Consider the following 24,528-nt stretch of genomic DNA (forward strand, 5'->3'; position numbering starts at 1 on the left):
GGACATTTTCAACTGAAGGCATAAAGGCTGAACTCATTTCCCTCTGAGGCGGACGAAACCGGTCCTAATTTATTGATTAAAGTGGTACAAGTACTACAAAAAATTGCGTTTTATTAAATTAAACAATTATACAATGCAGTTCCACCATGAATTAACAGTTAACAAAATAAAAGATATGTAGGTACTTTTGCGATATCGGTATTGTCACTTGGTAATACTAATAGGTATCAATATGATACATTTAGAACATAAAACGGGTCAGCGGACAAAATCTTTCAATATTTGTATTTATATTAATGGTAGGTACGCAAAAGCTATTCGATATATAATTATGAAAAACATATTCTACACGCAGTTTATAAAAATGGTTTACCATTACTTACCTGCAATAAAACAAACCATCAATTTTGTAATGCGATCTTTTTAATTGCGATTTGCGAATTTGAATTCGTTTGAAGTGGCCACACTTCGCATTATAATATTGGCAAGACGATTATTTTAATTACAATAATTATCATCGCACCTGAGCTGCCAGAAAAAACAACTGACTAATTGTAGAAATCCATACTAAGAATCATTTGGGCAAAAGTCTCCTTAGGATATTGGATTCGTCCACCATTTTAATGTGTTTTTTTATGGGTTGACGGTTAAAGACTCGAAAGATCCGGCCTTTAATTATTATAGATTAAATTCTCTTCAAAATAAAACATTCGCTTGCCATAGGTTCGCCACCACTGCTATAACACGTCGCGTAATTACAGTAATGTAGTAGTAGCAGTGATGATATAAGGAGGAAATAAAACAGAGTCAAAGCAACGAACGGGTACTACTTTGGTCTACAAAATCAGCTGAAGTCTCGCACCCTCTCCCGTCGTACAACAATTATTCAAATAATGTACAGGACCAATACCGACCTACGGGTCGGAGTGTTATATTCTCACCAAGGCCGATGAGCGTGCGCTCGATATATTCGAGAGGAAGGTGCTACGTACTAGAAGGAGAAGCATGGCGTATTAGGCATAACCTGAAGATCTTACAACCTCTTCCAAGAAGAATGTATTTCAGTATTCGTTAAACTTGGTAGGCTTCTGCTGAAGCACACAGGTATCGCAATACGAATGTGTTGTGTTGTGATTCAAATACAAAAAATAAACCTTTACATATCAGCGACATTTATGAATTTACATACAATGATTGTGGCCGTGTCTACATCGGGAAAACCCAATGAGCTTTCAATATTTTAGTTAAGGCCATACCTCAGTTGAGACACGGTCTAAAAAGATCGTCGCCAGGCGATGCGCGGATTGCGGGTCGCGGGTGCAAATGAGGCATGTCAAACCAAATATAATTTGTCTTATAAATCCAACATGTGTCCATTTAATGTTCTGTTTATTGTTTTATCAGTAACAATAATAATATATTCATTGACATGTTTTCTTTTTAAAGTAAATGGGTAACGTTTTAAGTCATCTTTACACGATTTAAGAATTATTACGGCCGTCGCCATCACGAAGCAAAATGACGTGTTTCCAGCTTTACATTCTCTCTCTGAATGGGAGCGAGTGCAAAATTTCGTCGCGTCTATGGTTGAACATTATTTGCCGTTTCACTGATGAATCACCTTAATGAACGAACATACCTGATGCCTAAAAAGTAACAATTTTTCAGAATTTACTAAACATCTGATCGTAAATGGTTATAACTTTATTAAAGAAGATAATTTCAAAACCATCCTACTCACCTCTCACGATTCCACCAATAACATGTCCCACGCCATCTACTTAATTATATTTTTACCAACCAATTTAAGTAAACCAATTGACTATTTTTTCTTAACCACATAGCATGACAGTTATTATAATGTTACATACATTGCATGTACATAAGATACTGTAAGTCCTAAAGACTACGATGGGCGGGACATGTGGAGAGAATGCCTGAAGTTAGAGCACCAATGATCATGACGAAGTAGCTACCCCCACGGAAGAGACCTAGAGGCTAAGAGACCAAGAAGAAGATGGGCTGACGCCGTAGAAGTGGAATGGCTTCATATAGGAAGACCCGGCAACTGGAGAAGTGTGGCGAGAGACCGGAGTGAGTGGAGAGCGGTTGTAGAGGAGGCCAAAGAGAGCGCCGTGGAAGAAGAAGAACATTGCATGTACTCATAGCTCACAAGGTGAGCGAAACACATGTCATAAAAAAAAAATTCTGACCATGTCCGATCCTAATAGGATCATAAATGGGCCTCCACAGAGTAGAGGTTTGTATTAACAGATTTTGTTTTTTACGAGAAATGGATGTCAGCCACTTGCTCAACCTATTAGCAATCTTTATATACATTATTGTAAATAGGGAGTGACAAATTCATTTTACAAGTCAGTGGTCAGCAACCAGCCGACCGCGGCCCGTATGCTCATAAATGTTTCACATTACTAACATAACATGTAGCGGTCTAGCCCGTAGATATGTTAAAGTTTCCGACTTATACGCGGGGTAAATGGAAACTCTACTGTTATTGGTGGCATTGGCTTGCGTGTTTCTGATAATTATCTTAGAAATCGAGGGAATCCATTGTTTGTTCTCCCAAGGCGCAGAACTAACGTGCCATTAGTAATGCCAATTGGGAGGGCAATAACTATGTTTAATCAAATCGCTTCGGATATTGATATATTCCACTTACGTTAGGGTGCATTTAGGTGTACGTAGTTTTATAAGTTTATAAGATAGGGTCTATCAACGTAGTTCACTCTGTGTGCTTCCATGTACTTTTATTTTTCTTATTGTATTATTTACTCACGTTGCTCTGTTTTTTATTTGAAAAATTGTTAACACTTACTTTATGCCATGTCGTGAACGCTTTCAATTTATAATTTGTAATGTTCATTATATGTAAAATAGTTAAATAAAATTGAATTTAAGTATGCATTTAACAATAAATGTAGGTAATATGGGTAGAATGATTCCAATGTTGCAAATCCATACCTTCAGATGGACGTAAAACACAAAAAGGCACAGTCGTTGGTATTATTGAATAATATTCAATAATATATTAATATCATATTAAACAAACTGAAATTTGATCCATTTTATGGATTTTCATAAAACCGGCGAAATGCGATTTTTGAACCTTCATATTATTTAGACACAAATCACATATCAAACCGCAAATAGAACTTTTGGAATTACAACATAATAAATACATTTGAAAAAATTCACATTTTTTATATTATTTATTGCATGGTTCAATACGAATTTGGACCTCAGGTTTTACTGATTAAGGGAAAACATACAATGAAAGACAGATGGTGATGCATAATATTTTTTCACTCTTAACACTACTTGCAGTCTTAAAGCGGCCCATATATCTGAAAAAGGTTGTCAACCCCTGATTTATATAAAATTACATACACAGTTTTAAAGTTATTCTTTGTCTTCTTTTTCCTGGCACTACGAGCTAATGCGAATCTTGTATCTATCTAGTATTTTCATCCATCTAGGACTCAGGTATTTCCAAAACTGGCCCTATAATTAAAACTAAAAGTTGAATGTGTCCCATAAGCATGGCCCCCACAAGGGGGGGGCTGACAGGGCTATAGCCTGGGGGCCCGGGCTTGGGGAGGGCCCGGCGAGGCGCCTCGACTAGCGAAGTAACATAAAACACGTCACAAATTTGCTCTAATAGTAAAAAAGTCGCCTGCGGCGCTATTTTACTTAAACAATATTCCAAATTTAAAATACGTGGTTGTGCGATACAATTTAATGCAATATTATGATTGATATATTTAAATGATAATTCATGTGTAATTAATTTTAGTATATTTCCTGGCTCTAATAAAAATGACTATTTATACAATACGGTCGTGTGTTACTTAGCTACCATTAAAGGAGTGTCGACAACCCAAGTGGATTAATATAAAAATACAAAAAATCACTGAAAATAACACTGAATACCTACATGGAATACTCTTAATTTTATCTTGCGAAACCTTTGGGTTCCGCAGAATACCATTTGGGAAACGCTGCTGTAGATCATGCTCTTAACCTTAGCGATAGGTAGGGGGGGCGGAAAACTTCGTGGCATGGGGGCCCGCTTCAGGATGTGGGGGCCATGTCCATAAGTCTAATAATGTTATCCTATATTAAAAAAAAAAACTTACTTGATACGCAGTTTTGCGGAAAGCATTACGCGGATTTAGACGTGCAAACTCGACGTAACCATGGCGCGTCACAAAACACACGTAACTTAATACACTGATGCACACTGAGTTTACCCAACATTTTTAGTTAAAACATAATACTGAATTGCTCTCGGTGTGGCATGCTTGCTGTTTTCGGCTGCTACGGTTGCCGCTATTGCCATCTGAGGGTCATCTGACGATCGTAGTAGCATCTCTTTCGTCGAAGTCGTAGAGGACGACAATTGATTCGAGGTGAACTAATCAATAATCCAGTACTTTCACTGCGTAAGTAACGCAGCACTCTGAATCTTCAATATTTAATGTGTATGTTTACATGCAAAATTAAATACTTACTAAAAACCAATTAAAAATATTATAAACTTTCCACGCGATAAGAAATTATTTATAAGAACATGATAAGAGGCAACGTAACATGGAGAAGTTATTTGTACACTGCCATCTTGTTTTCTTTTTTAATATCTACCTCATTAATTAATTACGTAGGTACTTCAATTATTAAATAATTCGCATACGACTTCTTGTTTCTTTGACAATATATAATATTAAGCAGGTACTATACTTTCAATTCTTGACCGGTAAATTGTACGAAAACATTTGTACGAATACATTATGTTAGAAAATATTCTTGACTCATTGCAAATGACAGAAAAGCATAGGCACTGAATGACATTTTCTTCGAGTAGCTTTTTTCGCTGATATGTTAATAATTTTTAGCACTTTTATTTGATTCGTAAGAAATATTTGTCGTATCACTCATATCTCAAATAAATGACACGCGTTTAAAAACAATCATATAAATTCGCACTAGACGAAATGATTTTTCCGACCATGTCCGATCCTAATTTATGATCATATGGGCCTCTACAGAGTGGAGGTTTGTAAGCATGGCCCCCACTTCATGAATCGGGCCCTTAGGCCAGGATGTTTGGCGGGCCCCCTTACCTATCACCAAGGTTAAGGGCAATATGATGTTCTACAGTAGTATTCCCCAAATGGTATTCCGTGTATTTATCTATATTTTTAAATAAATCGGACCCCATATCATATTATTGGTCGTTAGCATACTATGAAGAACTGGTCGTGACCCCCTCTTGTGGTAGCCAAGTAGCATTCGACCCTGACACACGTGAATTATCATATAGTTACTTATATCATATTTTCATCATACCTACTACATATTTTTTTAATGTAGTAATGTGTATGTTAATTTTGATAGTTTGATATTTGAGTAGTATAGCGCCGCACGCGATTTTTTTATAATATAACAAATTTCTGGTGTGTGTTTATCTCACAACTGGTCGAGCCGCCACGCCGGGTCCCCCTATGCCCGGGCCCCTAGGCTGTAGCCCTGTCAGCCCCCCCTTTGTGGGGGCCATGTTTGTAAGTGTTAACAGATTTTGTTTTTATGAGAAATGGATGTCAGCCACTTGCTCAACCTATTAGGTCCATAATCTGACTCATACACAAATTGAAAAACAATATGTCCACTGACCAGACCCAGGATTCAAACCTGGGGCACACGATGCTTAAGCCGAGCGGCCATCGTGGGGGTGAAATGATAGTGGAAGAATATGTCAATCGGACTCGATGCTTTTCCGGCATTTGCAAAGGGTACAAATGTTTTCGGTCAAAATGTATTCGTACACAATTATATGTAAGCTTTTCAACTGCCGCTTACTATTGATAACGTTAAAGTAGTAGTTTTCAAGCGCTTTCATTTCACGGCGCCCCAATTTCTAAAATATTGAAACGAAAATTGACACGGCTACCCTCGTTTGAGTGTTCAGCGATACTTTGCAATCTGTACATCACGGGAGCGTAAAATGAAATGATAAATTTGGGGTCTAGGACGTTTCGGCGCCGGGACAACTGGGCAGCACGCAATTGAATGAAATTCGAAAATAAATAGACGTTCATAAATAAATATATGTAGGTACCTACTTTTAAGTTATATAATTAATAGGTATTGTTATCTATATTTAAATTATTTAATACTTGGTGAGAATTTAAATATGCACACGTAAACAATGATTTAATTGTGCATTTATGTTTAAATTCCAACAAGAAGTTATTTTTATATAATGCGTCAGGCATGATAATTCTCAATCCGCAATAAAAACATTATGTTAAGAGCAAAATAAATTAAAACTACTAAGTAGTCGATAGAAACTGATTTAAATTCCTCGTCTACTTTGTGTATAAAATCGTAACGAACGTCTATTTATTTTATTCGACAGTGCAGCGCCTAATTGTCCTGGCGCCCAGTTGTATCATTCCCTAAATTTTGGGGCGTTCCACATTTGAAAACGGAAGGGCGATTAGCTGTATTGAAGGGGATTGTCAGTTCACAGTTTTAACACGCGGACAAAAAGTTCTTATTCGACAATAGTCATTGAATTATTAAACTATGCAGATTACTATCGTATATATATGGGTAAGGTACTCATGCATAATAAGCATAATTTATGCATTGTTTCATATTATAAATACATGACACCGATTTATAAACATAGACTAATTCAGCTAAGGTACATAATGCTTATAAATCGTTGCGGAAAATTTGACCAAAAAATAAAATACTTAGCGATTTAAGTATTTTGTTATATCAATAATAATACATAGAGACAACATATTTTGGCAGAAATACACAATATATACACGATCGTGGACGTGCGTATAGGTATACAACAACACACGTATTGTGATTAAAAATAAACACGATTGCATATAAATGGTGAATAAATAAATTATACATTTAATAACAGTATTAAGTATTGTTTAACACAGGTGTTACCAAAATGTGCGTTGCGATATATTATTTAAGTAATATTTATATTTACGTAATGTTTACGGCTATACCTAAGTTAAGGTATGGTCTAAAAAGATCTTGGCTAGGCGATGCCGGCTCGCACATCACAGCTCGCCTTGTGTGCATGACGGCCATAAATTAAATCCTTCGAGACTGCCGGCGAATGTTGCACGATCACAACCTCGCACACCTGCCTAGCGCTGCTAGCTCTAGCTGTACCAAACGCAGCGACAGTCTGGAGAGATATGGCCGATTCGCCAGATTCTGCAGCTGTGTGCATGCGCGGAGTCGATATTGGCCGGACATCGACATGCAGGCTTTGGCCAATGCAACTAGACGAATGTCGCAGGGTCGCAGAGTTGCAGTTGCATCGGCCAATCTGCGAAGCTCCATTTGATAACGTTTGTTTCTTGGTTTACGATGACGTCACATCGACGAATTCGTCGTAAGACGCATGCGGCGAGTTCTGATGTGCGAGCCCTCATACGCGGATTGCGGTTCAAATGACGCGTGCCGAACGAAATATAATTTGTCATATAAATCCAACATGCGTCCATTCAATGTTCTGTTTATTGTTCTATTAGTAACAATAATAATATATTCATTGGCACATTTTCTTTTTCAAGTAAATGGGTAACGTTTTTAGTCATCTTTACACGATTTAAGAATTAATACCCCCGTCGCCATCACGAAACAAATTGATGTATTCACACCTCGACGTTCGCTCTCCGACTGCCAGCGAGTCGAAAATTTCGTCGCGCTTATAATTGAAAATTATTTGCCGTTTCACTGAAGTATCGTCTTAATAGTACCTGTATCAGTGGCAAAGGTAGGCTGTTAAGATTCGCCATAAATACTGCACACTAAACTTTGACAGTAATACATATTTGTTTACATTGAAATAAGACTACAATTTACGGATGGTGTTGGATAGTTTTTAAAATTCAATGAAACCCTGCGAAACCAAGCCATAATAGATAATAGTCAAAAAATGCTCGCCTATAAAATATCTAAAATTACTCAATTAAATCATACATAACTTCGAATATTTTATATATTATAGTTCGGTTTAGGCAGGGCTTAATGAATTTAAAAAATGAACCAACGATATGTGTAATATATATTCTTAATCCAACGATAACAATTAATAAGTATGAATGAAAAAGTGAGCACAATTTTGTCGTATCGCCCAAAATATACCAAAACTATTATGGTTTAATTGATTTTTAAAAACTAACCAATACCACCTGTAAATTGTAGTATTTATGGCATATCTAAAGAGCCTACCTCCACCCTGCACTACTGACCTATATTATACTTATTAATTATTATAATAGGATTCAAAACGAGAAAAATGTTACGTGTACAATAGATTTTTCAAAATACCATAATTTTTACACCTATGTATAAAAATCAACATTATAAAAATATGACAACACTGCTTCCTGCGACCAATTGAAAACTATTTGACGTACAATAGTATAGACAACCTAACTAAAGCATGCGCAAAACTGCTTAGTGTTAAAACCAGAATTAAAAAGTGGAATTAGTGATCAAATGTAGACATAGCTTATAGGTAACTTGTTAACGGAGAAACAAAATAACGCCCTAGATCTAGGTAGGTATAATTCAGTGGCGAAGGGCGGAGGTAGGCTGTTAAGATCCGACACAAATAGTGCACATTAAACTTTGTCAGTCATTCGTATTTGTTTTTATTGAACTAAGGCTATAATTATTTACAGATCGTGTTAGTTTTTAAAAATCAATTAAACCTTGCATAACCCAAACCATAATAGTTTTGATATGTTATGGGCAATGACATTAATATGGACGAAGCATCTGAAAAAAAAATGACTCACTTTTTTGTCGCGTCTGCCGAATGGCACAATCTGTTCTAACGACATAACAATAAAGGTGATATTGCTATAAATTCCCGATGTTTTTTTGTCGGGTCTGCCGAATGGCATAATTCATATTTTAGTATCAATATCGCTCGCTCAAATGAACATTGACACTAGAAACACTGTTCTAACGCCATTACAACAAAGGTGATATTGCTATAAATTCCCGATGCGTGATATCGCATAATGGAAATTGCGAAATTTTGTCACGTGACGTCTACCTATACAATGCGAATGTCGCTATGCGCGAATTTACTTCCTAGCTACTGTACTGAGTGCGTTGTCCATTAATAATGTCATTGGTTATGGGCGATTCGACAATCACATCCGCTATCAGATATTCGAAAAAAGACATTTATGTGTGCCTTTAGAGGAGGCATCTCATTTTGTTCTGCTGGGCACCCAGGTACTGTGAGCCGAAGAGGTTTAAGAACCCCTGGCTTATCATATTGCAAATTGAACCGGTTAATGTTTACGATTATTTTATAACAATACTTTGCATAGCATTAACTGTGGATTCACAATGAAATACCTTAGGCATATTATTGATTAAATAAAAAGATAATAATAATATAATTTATGTAAACATCAAAGCAAGAGTTTATTCAGGTTATCATGTGGACAAATCGAAGGTGGTAGAGGACGAGGAAGAGATCCCTACAGATGGAGGGATCACATCAAGAATGCCACGGGTTTTGGCTCGCTCAATCCGCCGATCAAGCCGTAGTGAAGACTGTCCGACGACAAAATCATCCGGGGAACGATGCTCAGTCATAAGTAGAGTTGGGTTTCGGGAATTCTCGAGAAATTTTCGAGATTTTCCATCCCGAATCTCGAGAATTGAAATTTTTAACATTTCGGGAAATCCCGGATCTCGAGAATCTTTTCTCGGGATTTGGGATTTCTTTATTGTCAAATAATGATTGTAAAAACGATTTTCTATATTATGAAAAAGGTGGACAGAAAACACAAAACGTTCCTAGACTGATCGGGGCATTAACACAATTAATCCAACGTCGACTCAAAATGAGCGAATTTTTTGCAACATCAGGGTATTTTGTGTCTCAAAAGCGTACGCGATTGACAGTCTGTGTTTTTTGAAATTCTATTTTAATAAGTAATGTTTTGAATTATTTTTTTTCCTACTTCTATTTTGTTTGTTTTCTTACATAAATAAAAAAATCATATTTTTTGGAATTTGTCCGTTTTTACACTGATTTTAGGGTTTTTACAGTTTTTTTTTTTAAATTACCTGATATCTCGTTAGTTCTCGAGAATTCTTCTCTGGAAATCCCGAATTTAGAGATTGAGATTTTCTCGGGAAATACCCAACTCTAGTCATAAGCTCCCGACGAAGAAGATTATATTATTATATCATAGTTTAATAACGATCACGATCGACTTTGTCCGCATCCGCGGATGCGAACCGGCCTCTCAACTCGACAGGGACCCGTTATTAAATTATGGGGAATATAATACCATCTTAATAATATTAAATTCCATAATATTAGTTTTGTCAGTCATACGTATTTGTTTTCATTGAACGGACGGTGTTGGTTAGTTTTTAAAATTCAATTAAACCTTGCGAAATCAAGCCATAATAAATAATAGTCAAAAAATACTCATCTATCTATAAAATATCTAAAATTATACAATTAAATCATACCTAACTTTGGATATTTTATATATAGAATAATATTTTTTCATCTACTTATTATAGTTTGTATACGCAGCGTTTAATGAATTTAAAAAAAATGAACCAACAATATGTGTAATATTTATTCTTAATCCAACGAAAACAAATAAGTATGCCACAACTATTTAAGAGGATTCCGATGCCGGGTTCATAAAACTTTGAAACAAAAAGATTCCCAGTACCTACGCCGAGGTTCTGTTTGTGGGTACGTGTGCAATTCTCTGCTCTGGTCAAAATTACCAATACGCAATATTATTTTTTTGTCTTCTTTAGATGTATCTTTTACATTGAACCATGTCCTTGAAATAACGTTAACAACATCAAACCGATATCGAAAGTTAATTGCTCAAAAAAAGTGTTTTTAATGGACGTAATTAATTCCCGATTCAATATTATGAACAAATCAAAGTAAAAAATAAATAATCTTCAAAGAAGAACTCTGCTGTGTTTATTTCAGCTAAGTATCGTACCTATTAAGAAGACATAGTTAGTATGAGATTTCTTTTACGGCGTGCAGTTAATAAATTATTAGTATTTAAGTATGTTGAATTAACATTTAAAAACAGCGTAAACAGGAAGAAGCAAGACGCATCTGTTTCATCCGACTGGCTGTTTGAACAGAAAATGTGACATGCCTATAAAAGTAATTCTCTTCAATCAAAATCGACGCTGGTGTCTAATTTTATTTCAATTGCCGCAGAGGCCGGTTAGGGGCGGTGAAATTACTTGCACAATTACGGATGCTGTTGTGTGAAACTGTTTGTACTGCAGTAATACGTAGAACAGTAAACAATTAATTCAATTTAGAAAAACTTCAGAAATATACTTAGAAACACGATTTTTGAAAAGTATTTGTACCGAGCAAGATTCGAGCCTGCATTCATCGGATTAATGTGAATTAGCAAATAAGCAATAATATGTAAAAAACGCCGAAGAAGAAAAATGGTCGCGCAGCAAAGCCAGAAACTGACCGCTTATCGTTAGCTGTGCATACCTTTGGCAAAAATAATGTTGAGTGTGTGTGTTGTGTACAGGCAGACAGCAGACAAAGAAATCAAGACTCTTTTCTTCTTGGCCGTGACCATCTTTGAATTTTGTCATCTTTTGAGCGATCAGGACTTTCCACCCCTCTTGATGCTCTACTTTTCTCGGGCCAACATAAAGATGGACCCTCCAAGCCAACCGCCCCGCATCACACTCGGTCTTAATCGAGCGAATTGAGTGTATGGATGTGCATGAATCAGTAGTTATTTAAGCCTGGTAATGTCTCAGGAGCAGATACCCAAGACTGAGATCGCCACACTCTCAAGTTCTCTTTGACTGAGTTTACAGAGAGGCGTAATTTAATAAAAAGTGCCATTTCAAAGAAAAGCTTGGAGACTTAACAGAAATAAATGAATTTAATGATATATATGATGAAAAAAACAAAGCTAAAACAATACGAACAAAAATCAAGACTAATACACCTATAGCATAATATTAAGAGGCAATAATATTTCGTAATTATTTATTGATATATTATATTGATTGCCTTACAATGAACAAATAATAAAAAATACCACTTTCTATTTCATATAGGTACCTATATATTCCAGTCGTGAAGAGTGGAGGTAGGCTGTTAAGATCTGACATAAACGGTGCATACTTAACTTTGTCAGTCAAACTTATTTGTTTTCATTGAATTAAGACTACAATTTGTAGATATGTTTGTTTGTTTTTATTTAAACTCTGATTATTCCAAGCTATAGTTACTATAATAGTAGATAATAGTCAAAACATATTCGTGTATCTATAAAACATCTAAAATTAGGCCATTAAATCATTCATAATTTTAGATATCTTATAGATAGAAGAATATTTTTTATCGATTAAGGTTTCGTTTAGACAGGACTTAATAAGTATGAATGGTTATAGTAAGCATGAAGCCCATAAGATAGCTAAATTATTATGGTTTTTTAGGCAGGGTTTAATTGAATTTTGAAAACTAACCAGCACCGCCTGCAAATTGTATTCTTAGTTCAATGAAAATAAATAAGTATGACTGACAAAATTCAGTGTGCACTATTTAGGTATGTCGAATCTTAACAGCCTACCTCCACCCCTCGCCACTGATAAGTATTATGCATAATCTTGAGTACAAATTACAAAGAAAATAAATACGAGAATGCATGATAATCACCAATCAGCAATAAAATACGGAAAAGTATCGAGATTTTGTCGGCCCTATTTGCCACGCGCGGCCGCTGGAATACCTCTTCAGGTTGGTTCAGCTTCAAAAAAGTTTAGCCGCCGCTGCTCTACAGCAATTGAACCGACATCTCTTTTAATAAGAGACCAATAATAGCAACCTTCGAGACGTGACCCAACTGCGAATGCCAAGTTTTAAATACAGTAGTCTATTGGTATTCAGCACCGAATGCCGTTTCGTTATTCAGGGATCCCGATCGACAACACAAATTAACGTTAGTCACCGTTCAATCGACGAGGTGCGTCTTAATCTTATTTATCTTTCCACCTGGCAACCTTGACCGTATACTTAGAGCAGAGTTTTCCAAAGTGTAATCCGCGACGAGCGATGTACCGTCTCCCATTAGGTGCCTAGATGCGAATCTACAGTACGGAGAAAATACAATGTCTGGATGCCCATTAGCCGGCCAGACGGTTACTCCATTCTATTTATTGGTTTTTACCGGTTGTATTCATTCAATCCTCATGACCTCAATTAATAGACAACTGATTTAGACTAACCACATATACTACGTATATTATATTTTAAATTTATACATAAATACCATCTCAATTCTCAACTAACAATTTTGTAATATTTGCAAAAATAAACTTAAACACGTATAATTATTACATATCACGCAAAGCCGACGTAGCTTCGGAGAGTTAGGGACCGAAAAAAATGGAAGAAACTAGGGCAAACCTTCATCCAGCAATGGATTGACTCCGACTTATTCTTACTTAGGTTGCCGTCCCTATACTGAGCTCTGTCGCTTTCCAGTGATTTTTCGGCATTCAGCCTATCTGCGTCCCCCTTGACGTTATTCACCCATCTTTTCCGGGGGCGGTTCAGGGCCCGAGTGCCTAAATGGGTTCTTTCATAAATTTTACGCAGAGCACATAAACGTAACCGACCCATCTGAGTTTTCGCGCCCTCAAGACATTGAGAAGAAATTGTTCGCAGACAAGGCCTGAACAAAAACGAACCATAAGTGCGAGTGAGTAAGCACTCGACACGCTTACATCTACGCTCTATGCGTTAGAGTAAGATAGAATTCCTACGGCTGAATTAAATATTTTTTGAAAACGTCGCCGGCAAATATGGATTTGACTGATTACAGTAATTTAAAAACTGCGAGCACGTGTTGCTGAAGTTTACTGTTTTCGTGTTAAATATAAAGTTAGTGGTAATTATTTTTAGTTATTTTAGTAGAACATATTATGGTTAAATATGTTGTGTTTAAATTTGGTAGCCGTCCTTAAATAGAAAGCTACACGATGGTATAACGTTTCATAGTTAAGTTGATAATAATACAATCGAGGTTATACTGTGCGTTATACGCAAGAAACACGGTTTCATTTTGCCGAAAAATAGGCGCTCTCTATAATATTTATCGTTACTCTGAGTTTGCAGAGCTCAGTATTCGTACGGATACGTCACCTTTCGAGTTTCTTTAACCGTTCCAAGTGTTCTACGGTGAACTTTGTTTTCGAATACTTGTAGGTATAGAATTTTCTTGTTCCTCCGTTAGGCTCCAGGTTTTACATCCATACAGAGTGATTGGTTTCGCGGTCATGTTGTATACCATAAATCTGAATGGTCTGTAGGGCCAGATTAACGAACTACGTATTTTAACTATTACGTTATTATTTTTTTTTTGCCGCGAAACTAAAACTATTTTACCCTAATCGCGGCTCAAAAACGTTAAGACGCCCTGTTCTACGCGAATACACAAACAAGATGTCCACAACATTATTATAATAAGCAATATTTTATCTCAGAAATTCCAACAAATGGGTTTACATTACCTTGATAAGGCAAGGCGACCCTCCCGTTTTGTTTATTATAAAAAGGGTTCTAAATAATGAGGTCACGACTACAAAAGATGTGGAACTCATAAGCGAGAGTCACTGCGAAGAGGTAATATGGGTAAGTACACAGGTACTACCAGGCAAAGGTGCCTCGAGGTGTACTTTATATCGGACAATTTAATTAATTGGCCATAAAATACTGTCTAATTAGTCATTATGCTGGTGCTACCTCTCCGGGTAACTTTGGCCCTACGCTACAACGATGGCGGACATTGTTTTCCCTTTTATAGTCGAGGAATAATTCGACAAATATTTACGAAAATATTGATACCGAACAATACACGTGCAAACACATTTATTTATAAATTAAATTAAAGGCGATGATAGGGACTAACCTAACAGACCAAGCGATTTTTCGTGACACCGTTGTAAAAGCGTTAACATTTTCGAGACTACTGTTTGTACAGAAAACATTAAATGCAGCGTTTCTTAATTAAGGCTATACCTCAATTGAGGCATGATCTAAAAAGATCGTGGCTAGACGATGCGCGGATTGCGGGTCGCGGGTGCAAATGACGCATGCCGACCGAAATATAATTTGTCATATAAATCCAAATGCGTCCATTTAATGTTCTGTTTATTGCAGGCGAGGTGGACCGCCTCCCCCAAGGGGCGGCACACTTACCGTTTTTTTCCAGACGTATTCTGCAGGCACCAAACTAGAAGACTCCAACCTTCGCACTGGATTAGCCAGTTCCTCACCGGCCATGGCAACTTCGCCGCCAGACTCCACGAGTTTGGCTTGATAGTAGATGGGCCGGGTTGTACCTGCGGGCATGACCACCAAGATGTTGAACACATCTTCTGGGATTGCCCGCTTATGGAATTCGAACGAGCGGAGCTGTTTGCCAGGGTCCGTCCTCACACGGGCCCAATTGGTCATGGAGATCTGGTAGCAACCGAGGCCAACTTTGCGGTATTTGAGATATTTGCAGCGTCGTATGGGGAGCGGATAGTCCCGACTCTTCTGTAGACTCATCCATTTCAATTCGTGACACTCAGTATGCGGGTACACAAAGCGCTTAACGTCAGCGGACAGCAGAGCCAGTCCAAACACAAACATTTTCTTTCTTAACTTTCTTTTTTAAGCACTACGGTGCATGGTTCATCAGTCCCGTGCGGCTGCGTCTCGGGACGGAATGAGCGCTTAAAATCACTTCTTTATGACACGTTTAAAGCGTCATAGAAAGCGGCCGTGCATATCCACGGTTGTGAATATATGACGGGTGGTGGTGGGCACTTTAACGTGTTCTATTAGTAACAATAATAATATATTCATTGACATGTTTTCTTTTTAAAGTAAATGGGTAACGTTTTTAGTCATCTTTACACGATTTAAGAATTAATACCCCCCCCCCGTCTCTATCACGAAACAAATTGACGTATTGACACCTCTACATTCGCTCTCAGACTGCCAGTGAGTCCAAGATTTCGTCGCACCTATAGTTGACAATTATTTGCCGTTTCACTGAAGTATCGCCTTAACTTTACATACTGAAACTTTTCCTATCCTGTATGTACAACATAACCGAATTCCAGTGTAGTACTTACATTACGAAACATGCTGCAAGAGAATTTTCTTTTCCTGGTTGACATTTCTTCTACAATTGCAAGTTTGGATTTCGTTCACGAAAATGTTGGAAGAGAGTCATGACTTTCTCCGAAACTGAGACCAAAAATTGCAGATCCTGACGTCGTCGGCTAGAATTGAGTAGGTTAAAAGCAAAAAGGCTCCTTCCCATCACTTCCAGGACATAAAAATAATGGCATACCTAGTTCTGAAGGTTTCTAGGTAGGTACATTATAAGTTTTTGTTTAATATATTAAGACGATACTTCAGTGAAACGGTAAATAATTTTCAACTATAGCCGCGACGAAATTTTGGACTCGCTGGCAATCGGAGAGCGAGCGTCGAGGTGTGAATACCTACGTCAATTTGTTTCGTGATGGCGACGGGGGTATTAATTCTTAAATCGTGTAAAGATGTATAAAAACGTTACCCATTTACTTGAAAAAGAAAACATGTCAATGAATATAATATTATTATTGTTACTAATAGACCAATAAACAGAACATTAAATGGACGCATGTTGGATTTATATGACAAATTATATTTCGTTCGGCATGCGTCATTTGCACCCACGACCCGCAATCCGCGCATCGCCTAGCCACGATCTTTTTAGACCATGCCTCAATAGCCTTAATAGAGTAGATACACTGAGATACTTTGACAATTTATTGATTAAATTAAAAATTACTTTGTCTAATTTGCACATTTCGCAGATAGTGATTGTTGTGAACTTAAAAATTTAGAGAAGCCATTTTGTTTTTAACCTACTCAATTAAGGTAATTGATACCTTGATTATACCACAAAAGCCGATTGTCAAAATTAACGCAATTTGTTAAGCGCTTCAGGATGTAAATACCATTAGTTAATTTTGTCGCAGTTAGATAGGACGCACTCGCGGCTCAATTAGTAAAGCACATTGGCGTGAATCGAGCGGATGCGGGGTCTAGTCCAGCCGGGCGTAATATTTATATCTGAGGTATTTTAAAATTGTGTTTTTTTCAATAAAAAAATACATTGAAAAACATCGTTTATCGTAATTTATCAAATACCTCGGCATGGCAATACCTATACAACTTTGAATAACCATGAAATATCTTATTTTTTTGACCATGTCCGATCCTAATAGGATCATATTATAAATTAATAATTATATTATAATATTAAATCATACGTAACATATAGGATATTTTATAGCCAGAATAATATTTTTTATCTATTATAGTTTAGCTTATTGGGTAACGTCATGAATTTTAAAACAGCTACCAACACCATCTGCAATTTGTACTGTTAATTTAGGTAATAAAAACAAATTAAGTAAGTATGACCGACAAGATTGTACACTATTTTTGTCAGATTTTTCACAGCCTACCTCTACTATGAGGATTATTCCGTCGCCCCAAAAGCAAAAGGGCACTTGTGCATAAATTTAGTTTTGAGAAAAACGCATTTTAAGTGTTTTTGGAGTGAAAAAAAATCGTGGAGAAGTTATTACTTAATATTTTGAAATGAAATTTGGAACACATGTGACCTAATTACTCAAGATTGAAATGCAATTTTTATTTTTTAAGAGGTTTTAAGTCACATGTTACCTTTTTCCTATATGCATTTATGAATAGCTTTATCTTCATCTTTTGATTTGCGAGCGTCCACTTTACGCTTATTGTGATCTTCCAAAATAATTATTTGGGCCTCTTTGTCCGCTGCCAACATGTTTTTAAATTTTTCACAAATTTCACAAGTGCCCTTTTTCTGCAACGAATTTTTTTTTTTGTACAAAGGCCCTTACTCACTTTTAAATAATTACACTTGTTACCTTTTTCCTATATTATTTTTGTAAACATTGCACATAGTTCCTAAAATCGTGTACATGTTACCTTTTTCCTATACATTAAATGAAGATCAGTTTACAAATACACAAGTAACCTTTATTTTCTTTGCTCAATTTTGAATTCATGAGTTTTGCTTCACAAATGCCGTTTTGCCCATAATGTAGAGACAAAAAATACGAAGAAAACTGCATTCATAACTCAAAACCGTCAAAATTGCACATGTGCCCTTTTGCTTTTGGGGCGACGATTTAAGACAGGGTTTAATTGAAATTAAAAAATCTGCAATAATTTGTGTTCTTAGTTCAATGAAAAAAAATAGTACCTGCAAAAGTGTGACTGACAAAAGTGCAGTGTGCACAATTTATGACAGATCTTAAAAGCCCATCTCTACTCTTCTCCACTGACACGTAGGCAGGTAGAATGCGATCATGCTGGAGACGCACAGTGGTGTGATTTGTGAGGTCATCGCACAGTAGAGAATAAATTATTATTTCACTATTAATAAAATCGCACGCATAATTCTAACAGATTATAAATACGCGCCCATGAGTGTCAATTATAATAATTATTACACATTATCAGATACAGATCTGGTAAAATATTGACAACATCAACCGATAGCTCATATTAAATAATTTATGCGGAGGTGATACAGATTTATCGATACATGGTCAAGGAACAAGGAACATTTAATTTATAGATTACTAGGTTAACATATTATGGTGGGTAGGTTGTCATCAAGTTTGTATGTAATTAAGGCTATACCTCAGTTGAGGCACGGCCTAAAAAGATCGTGGCTAAGCGATGTGCGGATTTCGGGTGCAAATGACGCATGTCAAACGAAATATAATTAGTCATATAAATCCAACATGTGCCCATGTAATGCTCTGTTTATTGTTCTAACAGTTCTAACAGTAACAGTTGCGGCATTCGAGAAATTTGCAGCGTCGTATGGGGAGCGGGAAAAGCCCGACTCTTCTGTAGACTCATCCATTTAAATTCGTGACACTCAGTATGCGGGTACACAAAGCGCTTAACGTCAGCGGACAGCAGAGCCAGTCCAAAACACAAAAAAAAAATCTTTCTTAACATTCTTCTTTGAGCACTACGGTGCATGGTTTCAGCATCAGTCCCGTGCGGCTCCGTCTCGGGACGGAATGAGCACTTAAAATCACTTCTTTCAGACACGTTTAAAGCGTCATAGAAAGCGGCCGTGCATATCCACGGCTGTGCTTATATGAAGGGTGGTGGTGGGAACTTTAACGTATGTTCTAACAGTAACAATAATAATATATTCATTGACATGTTTTATTTTTAAAGTAAATGGGTAACGTTTTTAGTCATCTTTACACGATTTAAGAATTAATACGTCCGTCGCCATTACGAAACAAACTTACGTGTTTCCAGCTCGACGTTCTCTCTCATGGCAGCGAGTCCAAAATTTCGTCGCGCCTATAGTTGAAAATTATTTGCCGTTTCACTGATGTATCACCTTAAGTGTTTGAATCAGAGCGTTGGAGCGGAGGTCGGAGCAGGAGCACGGAGCACTGGAGCAATGGGATTTTACCAGGAGCAGGAGCGGAGCCGGAGCACCGAAAATTTGTAGTGCTCCACTGCTCTGGATGTTTATTTTATTAATAAATTTTCTTCCTAAAATCCAATGAAAATAGTATATTTTGACACTTTGCAACACTGGAATTATTTGAAATATCGTTACCTTACCTTGAAAAGGTTCTAACTGACATTTTGGCCTAAAATGACTTTTTGGTGTAAAAAGGTTCCATTAGCCATAATCTATAATATACGTTCATTTCAGAGTCATCTATTGTCAAATATGGGAATTAGCAGTATTCCGGAGTTCTATCTACATGTCTTTTTATATGCAAAATATGACCGTTCCAAATTTCAAACGCTCATAGCTCAAAATATGGTCAACTGCAATTAGAACCTTTTCAAAGTAAGGTAACGATATGGCAACACTGCCGAGAGATAAATAACCTCACTTTTTGACAGAAGAGGCAAATAATGACAGACGATTTGCTGTTGGTAATTTTGTTTAATAGAATTAATAATGAAAATGACGATTATCTTAAAACTACTTATTTTTTTAACATTTGTATACATATATACTTTACCCGGAGCGGAGCTGGAGCGGAGCAACTCAAAAAAGTGTCCGCTCCATAGCTCTGGTTTGAATGTTATCTCTAACATAATATCATCAGTGTGTTCTTCCAAGGTGCATAATTATCTTGCCATTGATGATGCGAATTGGGAGGGCGATAATTTTGTTCAACCAAATCGCTTCGGATATTGCTATATTCCACCTACGTGAGAATGAGTATATACGTGGACGTTGTTTTATATATTCTTAAAATAGTGTCTACTTCGCTCATTTGGCGTACTTCCGTGTAGGTACTTCATAATTTTTGTATTCACTAATTTAGGTACTTACTAATATTGCTTTTATTTATTTGTTTTTCACGTCTTGAATTTATAATCTGTATAGTTCACTACCATAGTATGTAAATTAATTAATTTTAATATACACATGAAGCGCCTAATTTCAAAAACCCCCAAAACGATTTTAGGTAGTTTTGAGAAAAATGAGAAAAAATCATATTTATTATATCTGTGAACTTTATGTATTTATATTTTAATTCGTCACATTCTGAAGAGTATTTTGGCTTTCCATTTTAGGGGTATTTGAAAAGCACACCCAACCATTTTAGCGGGTTTTGAATTTTACCCTAATTTTTGATCATGACAGTTTTTTTGCGTTTTTTAAAGTTCAATCTTTGGCCATCATATAGGTAACAAAAATATCCATCTGAATCCATATCCAACTCAAAAAATTTCAAAAACCGATTTAGGGGCTTTTGAAACTTGGCGCTTCACATGTGTGTCTGCGCATGGTGATGAAATAAACAAGTGGGTTTCTTGATTTTGATAAAAAATATAATTTAGTTTTATTTAATTCCAATTCCATTATTAAATGTAATCCAATGTGTCGTAGGTACAGCAGGTAGGCAATCATAATATGGACGCCTAAACAGATGCACAAAGTTCATTCCCCTAATTAACAATTGTTTTTATTCGCCGTCTTAGCCCAAATACCTACCTCATGTGCACGCGTTGTACAATTGGTGAAAAAATAATACTTAGACGCGTTCTAAACACTCCAATTTAATAGAGTTATATTATCATTTTGCAAAATGAAATTCAACCAAGTTAATTAGTAAATATTGACTCAATCAATACTCTCACACCGTGTCCTGAAACTTGTACGTATGCAGTTCGCCGTATCACAGATCACCGTGAAATGTCGTATCTGAAATATATGACCGTATATTAAAGACCGTCTAACCTCTTTGGGTTGTATAGTACTGACATAAAATTCATAACTAAATAAAACACGGTTCTTGTCGGTTTACAGGAACCCAGCAGCAAACAAATTTTGAAAATAGCCGATATACCTACTTGATGATTTGTTAGGTTAGGTTAGGTTAGTGTTACATTCCCAAATGGTCCCCATTTGGGGATGTCTCTCTGAATCTGGAGAACCCCTAATCGGTACCAAGCCAACAAATAGTAAGGGTTGACTGCGAAAATAAATAATAATAAAAATATCTGCAACGTCGCCATTGTCGCCGTTTTTCGACAGCGCTTTCCGTTGAAAGCGAAACATAAAATGGCGGACAATACGCGGCCGACTGCCAGACAGTAAACATTGTTAACTCGCGCTACGTATAAAAGAAATTATAAAAATGTAACCATTAGTATATATTAACGTAAATAAATCTCGTCGTTTCCACCACAATTCCGGTGTGTTATTTGTCCACCTCCAAGTCCCAAATCCAGACGAAAAACCATACAAAGAAACAAAGTGACAGCGTGCTTACCACTTTCGAAAATGGAGGGAGGTGACATTAGCTTTTCATTCTTGAATTCATGAATTTTTCCAAAGTCAGCTATGAAAATTGAATTAATGTTCATATTGAATCTAATAAAATTTGAGACCGTATAGTAGACGGTCATCTGTTTCCAATAAGAAAGCTCACGGCGAACTGTAGGTACTACGGTGAAATGTTTTACGTACAATGTACATGTTACCCTTTCACACATCACCGTTATGACGGCATTAATAAACCGCTAATGTGTAAGCACACTAAGGGGTACTGATAAGAAATATATATAAAAACAATTTTATAACGTTTTTTTAAACATTTACAAAATTTTATGCAAATAATTCATGTGCTGAAAACAATATAGCTGTTTGTTGAAACGTCGAGTGTGTTTCCTTTCTTTCGGCTTATCCTTGAGTTTTTGTGAAATACGACAATCCTGAAGACCACCGCACTACTCCTCTCATAAACGACCTCCAATTCTACGTCCAGAGCTAGCCGAGGAATCTGGAGCTAACATTTTGGCGTAAGGGGCCTAATCACAGAACAGATAATAAATAAAATACCGATAAGTTATATTCAATACGCCGCACGTTGAAGCAGGGTTTTTGAATGTGTGAGTGTCCTACGAAAATTAAGCACGCATTATGCACGTGCAATAGTGTGTGCAATACACCAACATTAAATGAGCGTAAATGCATAAACTGAGAGCAGTTTTTAGTATTCGACGAATAACGTATTCTTGACACGTATGTAAGTTTAACCCAGATTCTTCCTTACTCGAGACGGTTACCTGCTATCGCCTTACCCGTTGGGTATTTCAGTTCCCATTATTTCTGAGTTCCCTGGGCCTAATCCTACAGAACTGCTACAGTTCCTACGAAGGTATGAAAATATACCAAATCTATTAGTAGACAACTAAAGACGTTGGGGGTCGTTTATTTAATTAGAATACTTAATCGACATCGCGCCGTAGATTAAACACCCATTATTGTATTAAATTATAAACGTCAAAGTGTCACCTTTGCATCATGGCGCAATCTCTCTGGCGCGGCGTTCAAACGTCGAATCGTGCTCTCGCACACAGGATGCGGGTTGCCACCACGCGGTAAACGTCAATTTCATTCGAGCGATATTATAACCATACTTCAACAAAAGGAAATTATTTTATAAACAAAGATATTGAACAAAGCCTTCTCTACAAAACGGAACCTAAGTATATGAAATTTAACCTGACAAAATAACTCATGGTCTATTACAGGCGGGCCAATTATGTCCCGCGAGATTTATGTAAAATCTGGATTATTTTTTATTCTTCATCTAGAATGTTAAAAATTACATTTACAATTAAATATCCTCTGACAAGAATGTGGACTTTCACTTGGGGTGTATCCAAATATAGTTAAACATGCTAATCAAATGGCTTCTTTATTTGGAAGTACCTATATTTGTGAAAAAACATTTTATACAATGAGCATTAATAAATCAAATTCAAGATCAAAATTAGTTTTACAACGCATCTGTTTTGCTTATTTACACCACACAATTTAGGCCTAGATTGCAGGATTTAGTTTCAAACAAACAATTGCATAAATCATATGGTCAAAAAAAATATTATTTTAAAACAAATTAGAACGCCTGAAAAAGTGTGCACAATTTTTGTCGGATCACCCATAGCATACCTAAACTCTTATGGTATGGTTTAGGCAGGGTTTAATTGATTTTTTTTTAAAACAATCTAGCACCATCTGCAATTTGTATTATTAGTTCAATGAAAACAAATAAGACGTGTGACTGACAAAGTTTAGTGTTTACTATGTATGTCGAATCATAACAGCTTACCTCCACCCTTCACCACTGGTATTAACAATCGCATTATATATCTATGAGGAATAATACAGCTAACAACATCTGTGTGCGAGCTCCTCGCAGAGATCTTCTACAATAAATTGTTAAGTCTTTTACACACAGGCTCTGTGCAGCACAGTGTTTGCCGAACGTGCCTAGAGCGAGGCAGTACAAAATCACTCGGCGGAAGAATATTCTCAAAATACCTGCTACGCTGTCGGCTCCTGATAACAGAGCTTACTTGCGCCACGTGAATTTAAAATAGGGGCTGCAACACGATATACGATGGCACGTTTATTACTATTTTTCACCGATTCTTATTTCTTCGAATTTCAGCGGTCTACGTGGTCCAATGCGTGAGGAATTTGGACTATCATTCGGGGGTTCCAACAGCCCCGGTGAGGGCACAAGACATTTACGCGATTTAGCTTTTAACGAAATTCACAAGATTTAAGAATGTACCAACTTAACATTCTTTGTTTTAACACTTCTGAGAAATAAATTCTTCTTGTCTTCTTCTTTTGACCATGTATGATCCTAATAGGATCATAATATGGTGAGTGGAGGTTTGTATTAACAGATTTTCGTTTTTATGAGAAAGGCATGTTAGCCACTTGCTCAACCTATTAGGTCCACACTCCAAACACAAATTGAAAGCAATAATATGTATAATAT

General features: G+C 36.5%; 1 protein-coding gene across 9 annotated transcripts in view; it reads right to left on the reverse strand.

Moving 5' to 3' along the window:
• Nucleotides 1–24,528, reverse strand: part of mtd (TLD domain-containing protein mustard) — a 380,034-nt gene that overhangs the window by 261,694 nt on the left and 93,812 nt on the right. For 2 of the 9 annotated variants that reach the window (XM_085951052.1, XM_085951050.1), the window contains exon 1: nucleotides 4,158–4,482. The exons of 6 other annotated variants lie outside the window; for them this stretch is intronic. In XM_085951052.1, coding sequence (XP_085807178.1) covers nucleotides 4,158–4,183 — 26 coding nt within the window. In that variant the 5' untranslated portion in view covers nucleotides 4,184–4,482. Of the gene's footprint in view, nucleotides 1–4,157; nucleotides 4,517–24,528 lie in introns of those variants that run through there. One more of the 9 variants, XM_085951053.1, reaches the window with a different exon arrangement.

The sequence above is a fragment of the Rhyacophila brunnea genome, unplaced genomic scaffold (assembly GCF_057557595.1).
Source record: "Rhyacophila brunnea isolate RB1 unplaced genomic scaffold, BYU_Rbru_1.0 scaffold_24, whole genome shotgun sequence".
NCBI lineage: Eukaryota > Metazoa > Arthropoda > Insecta > Trichoptera > Rhyacophilidae > Rhyacophila > Rhyacophila brunnea.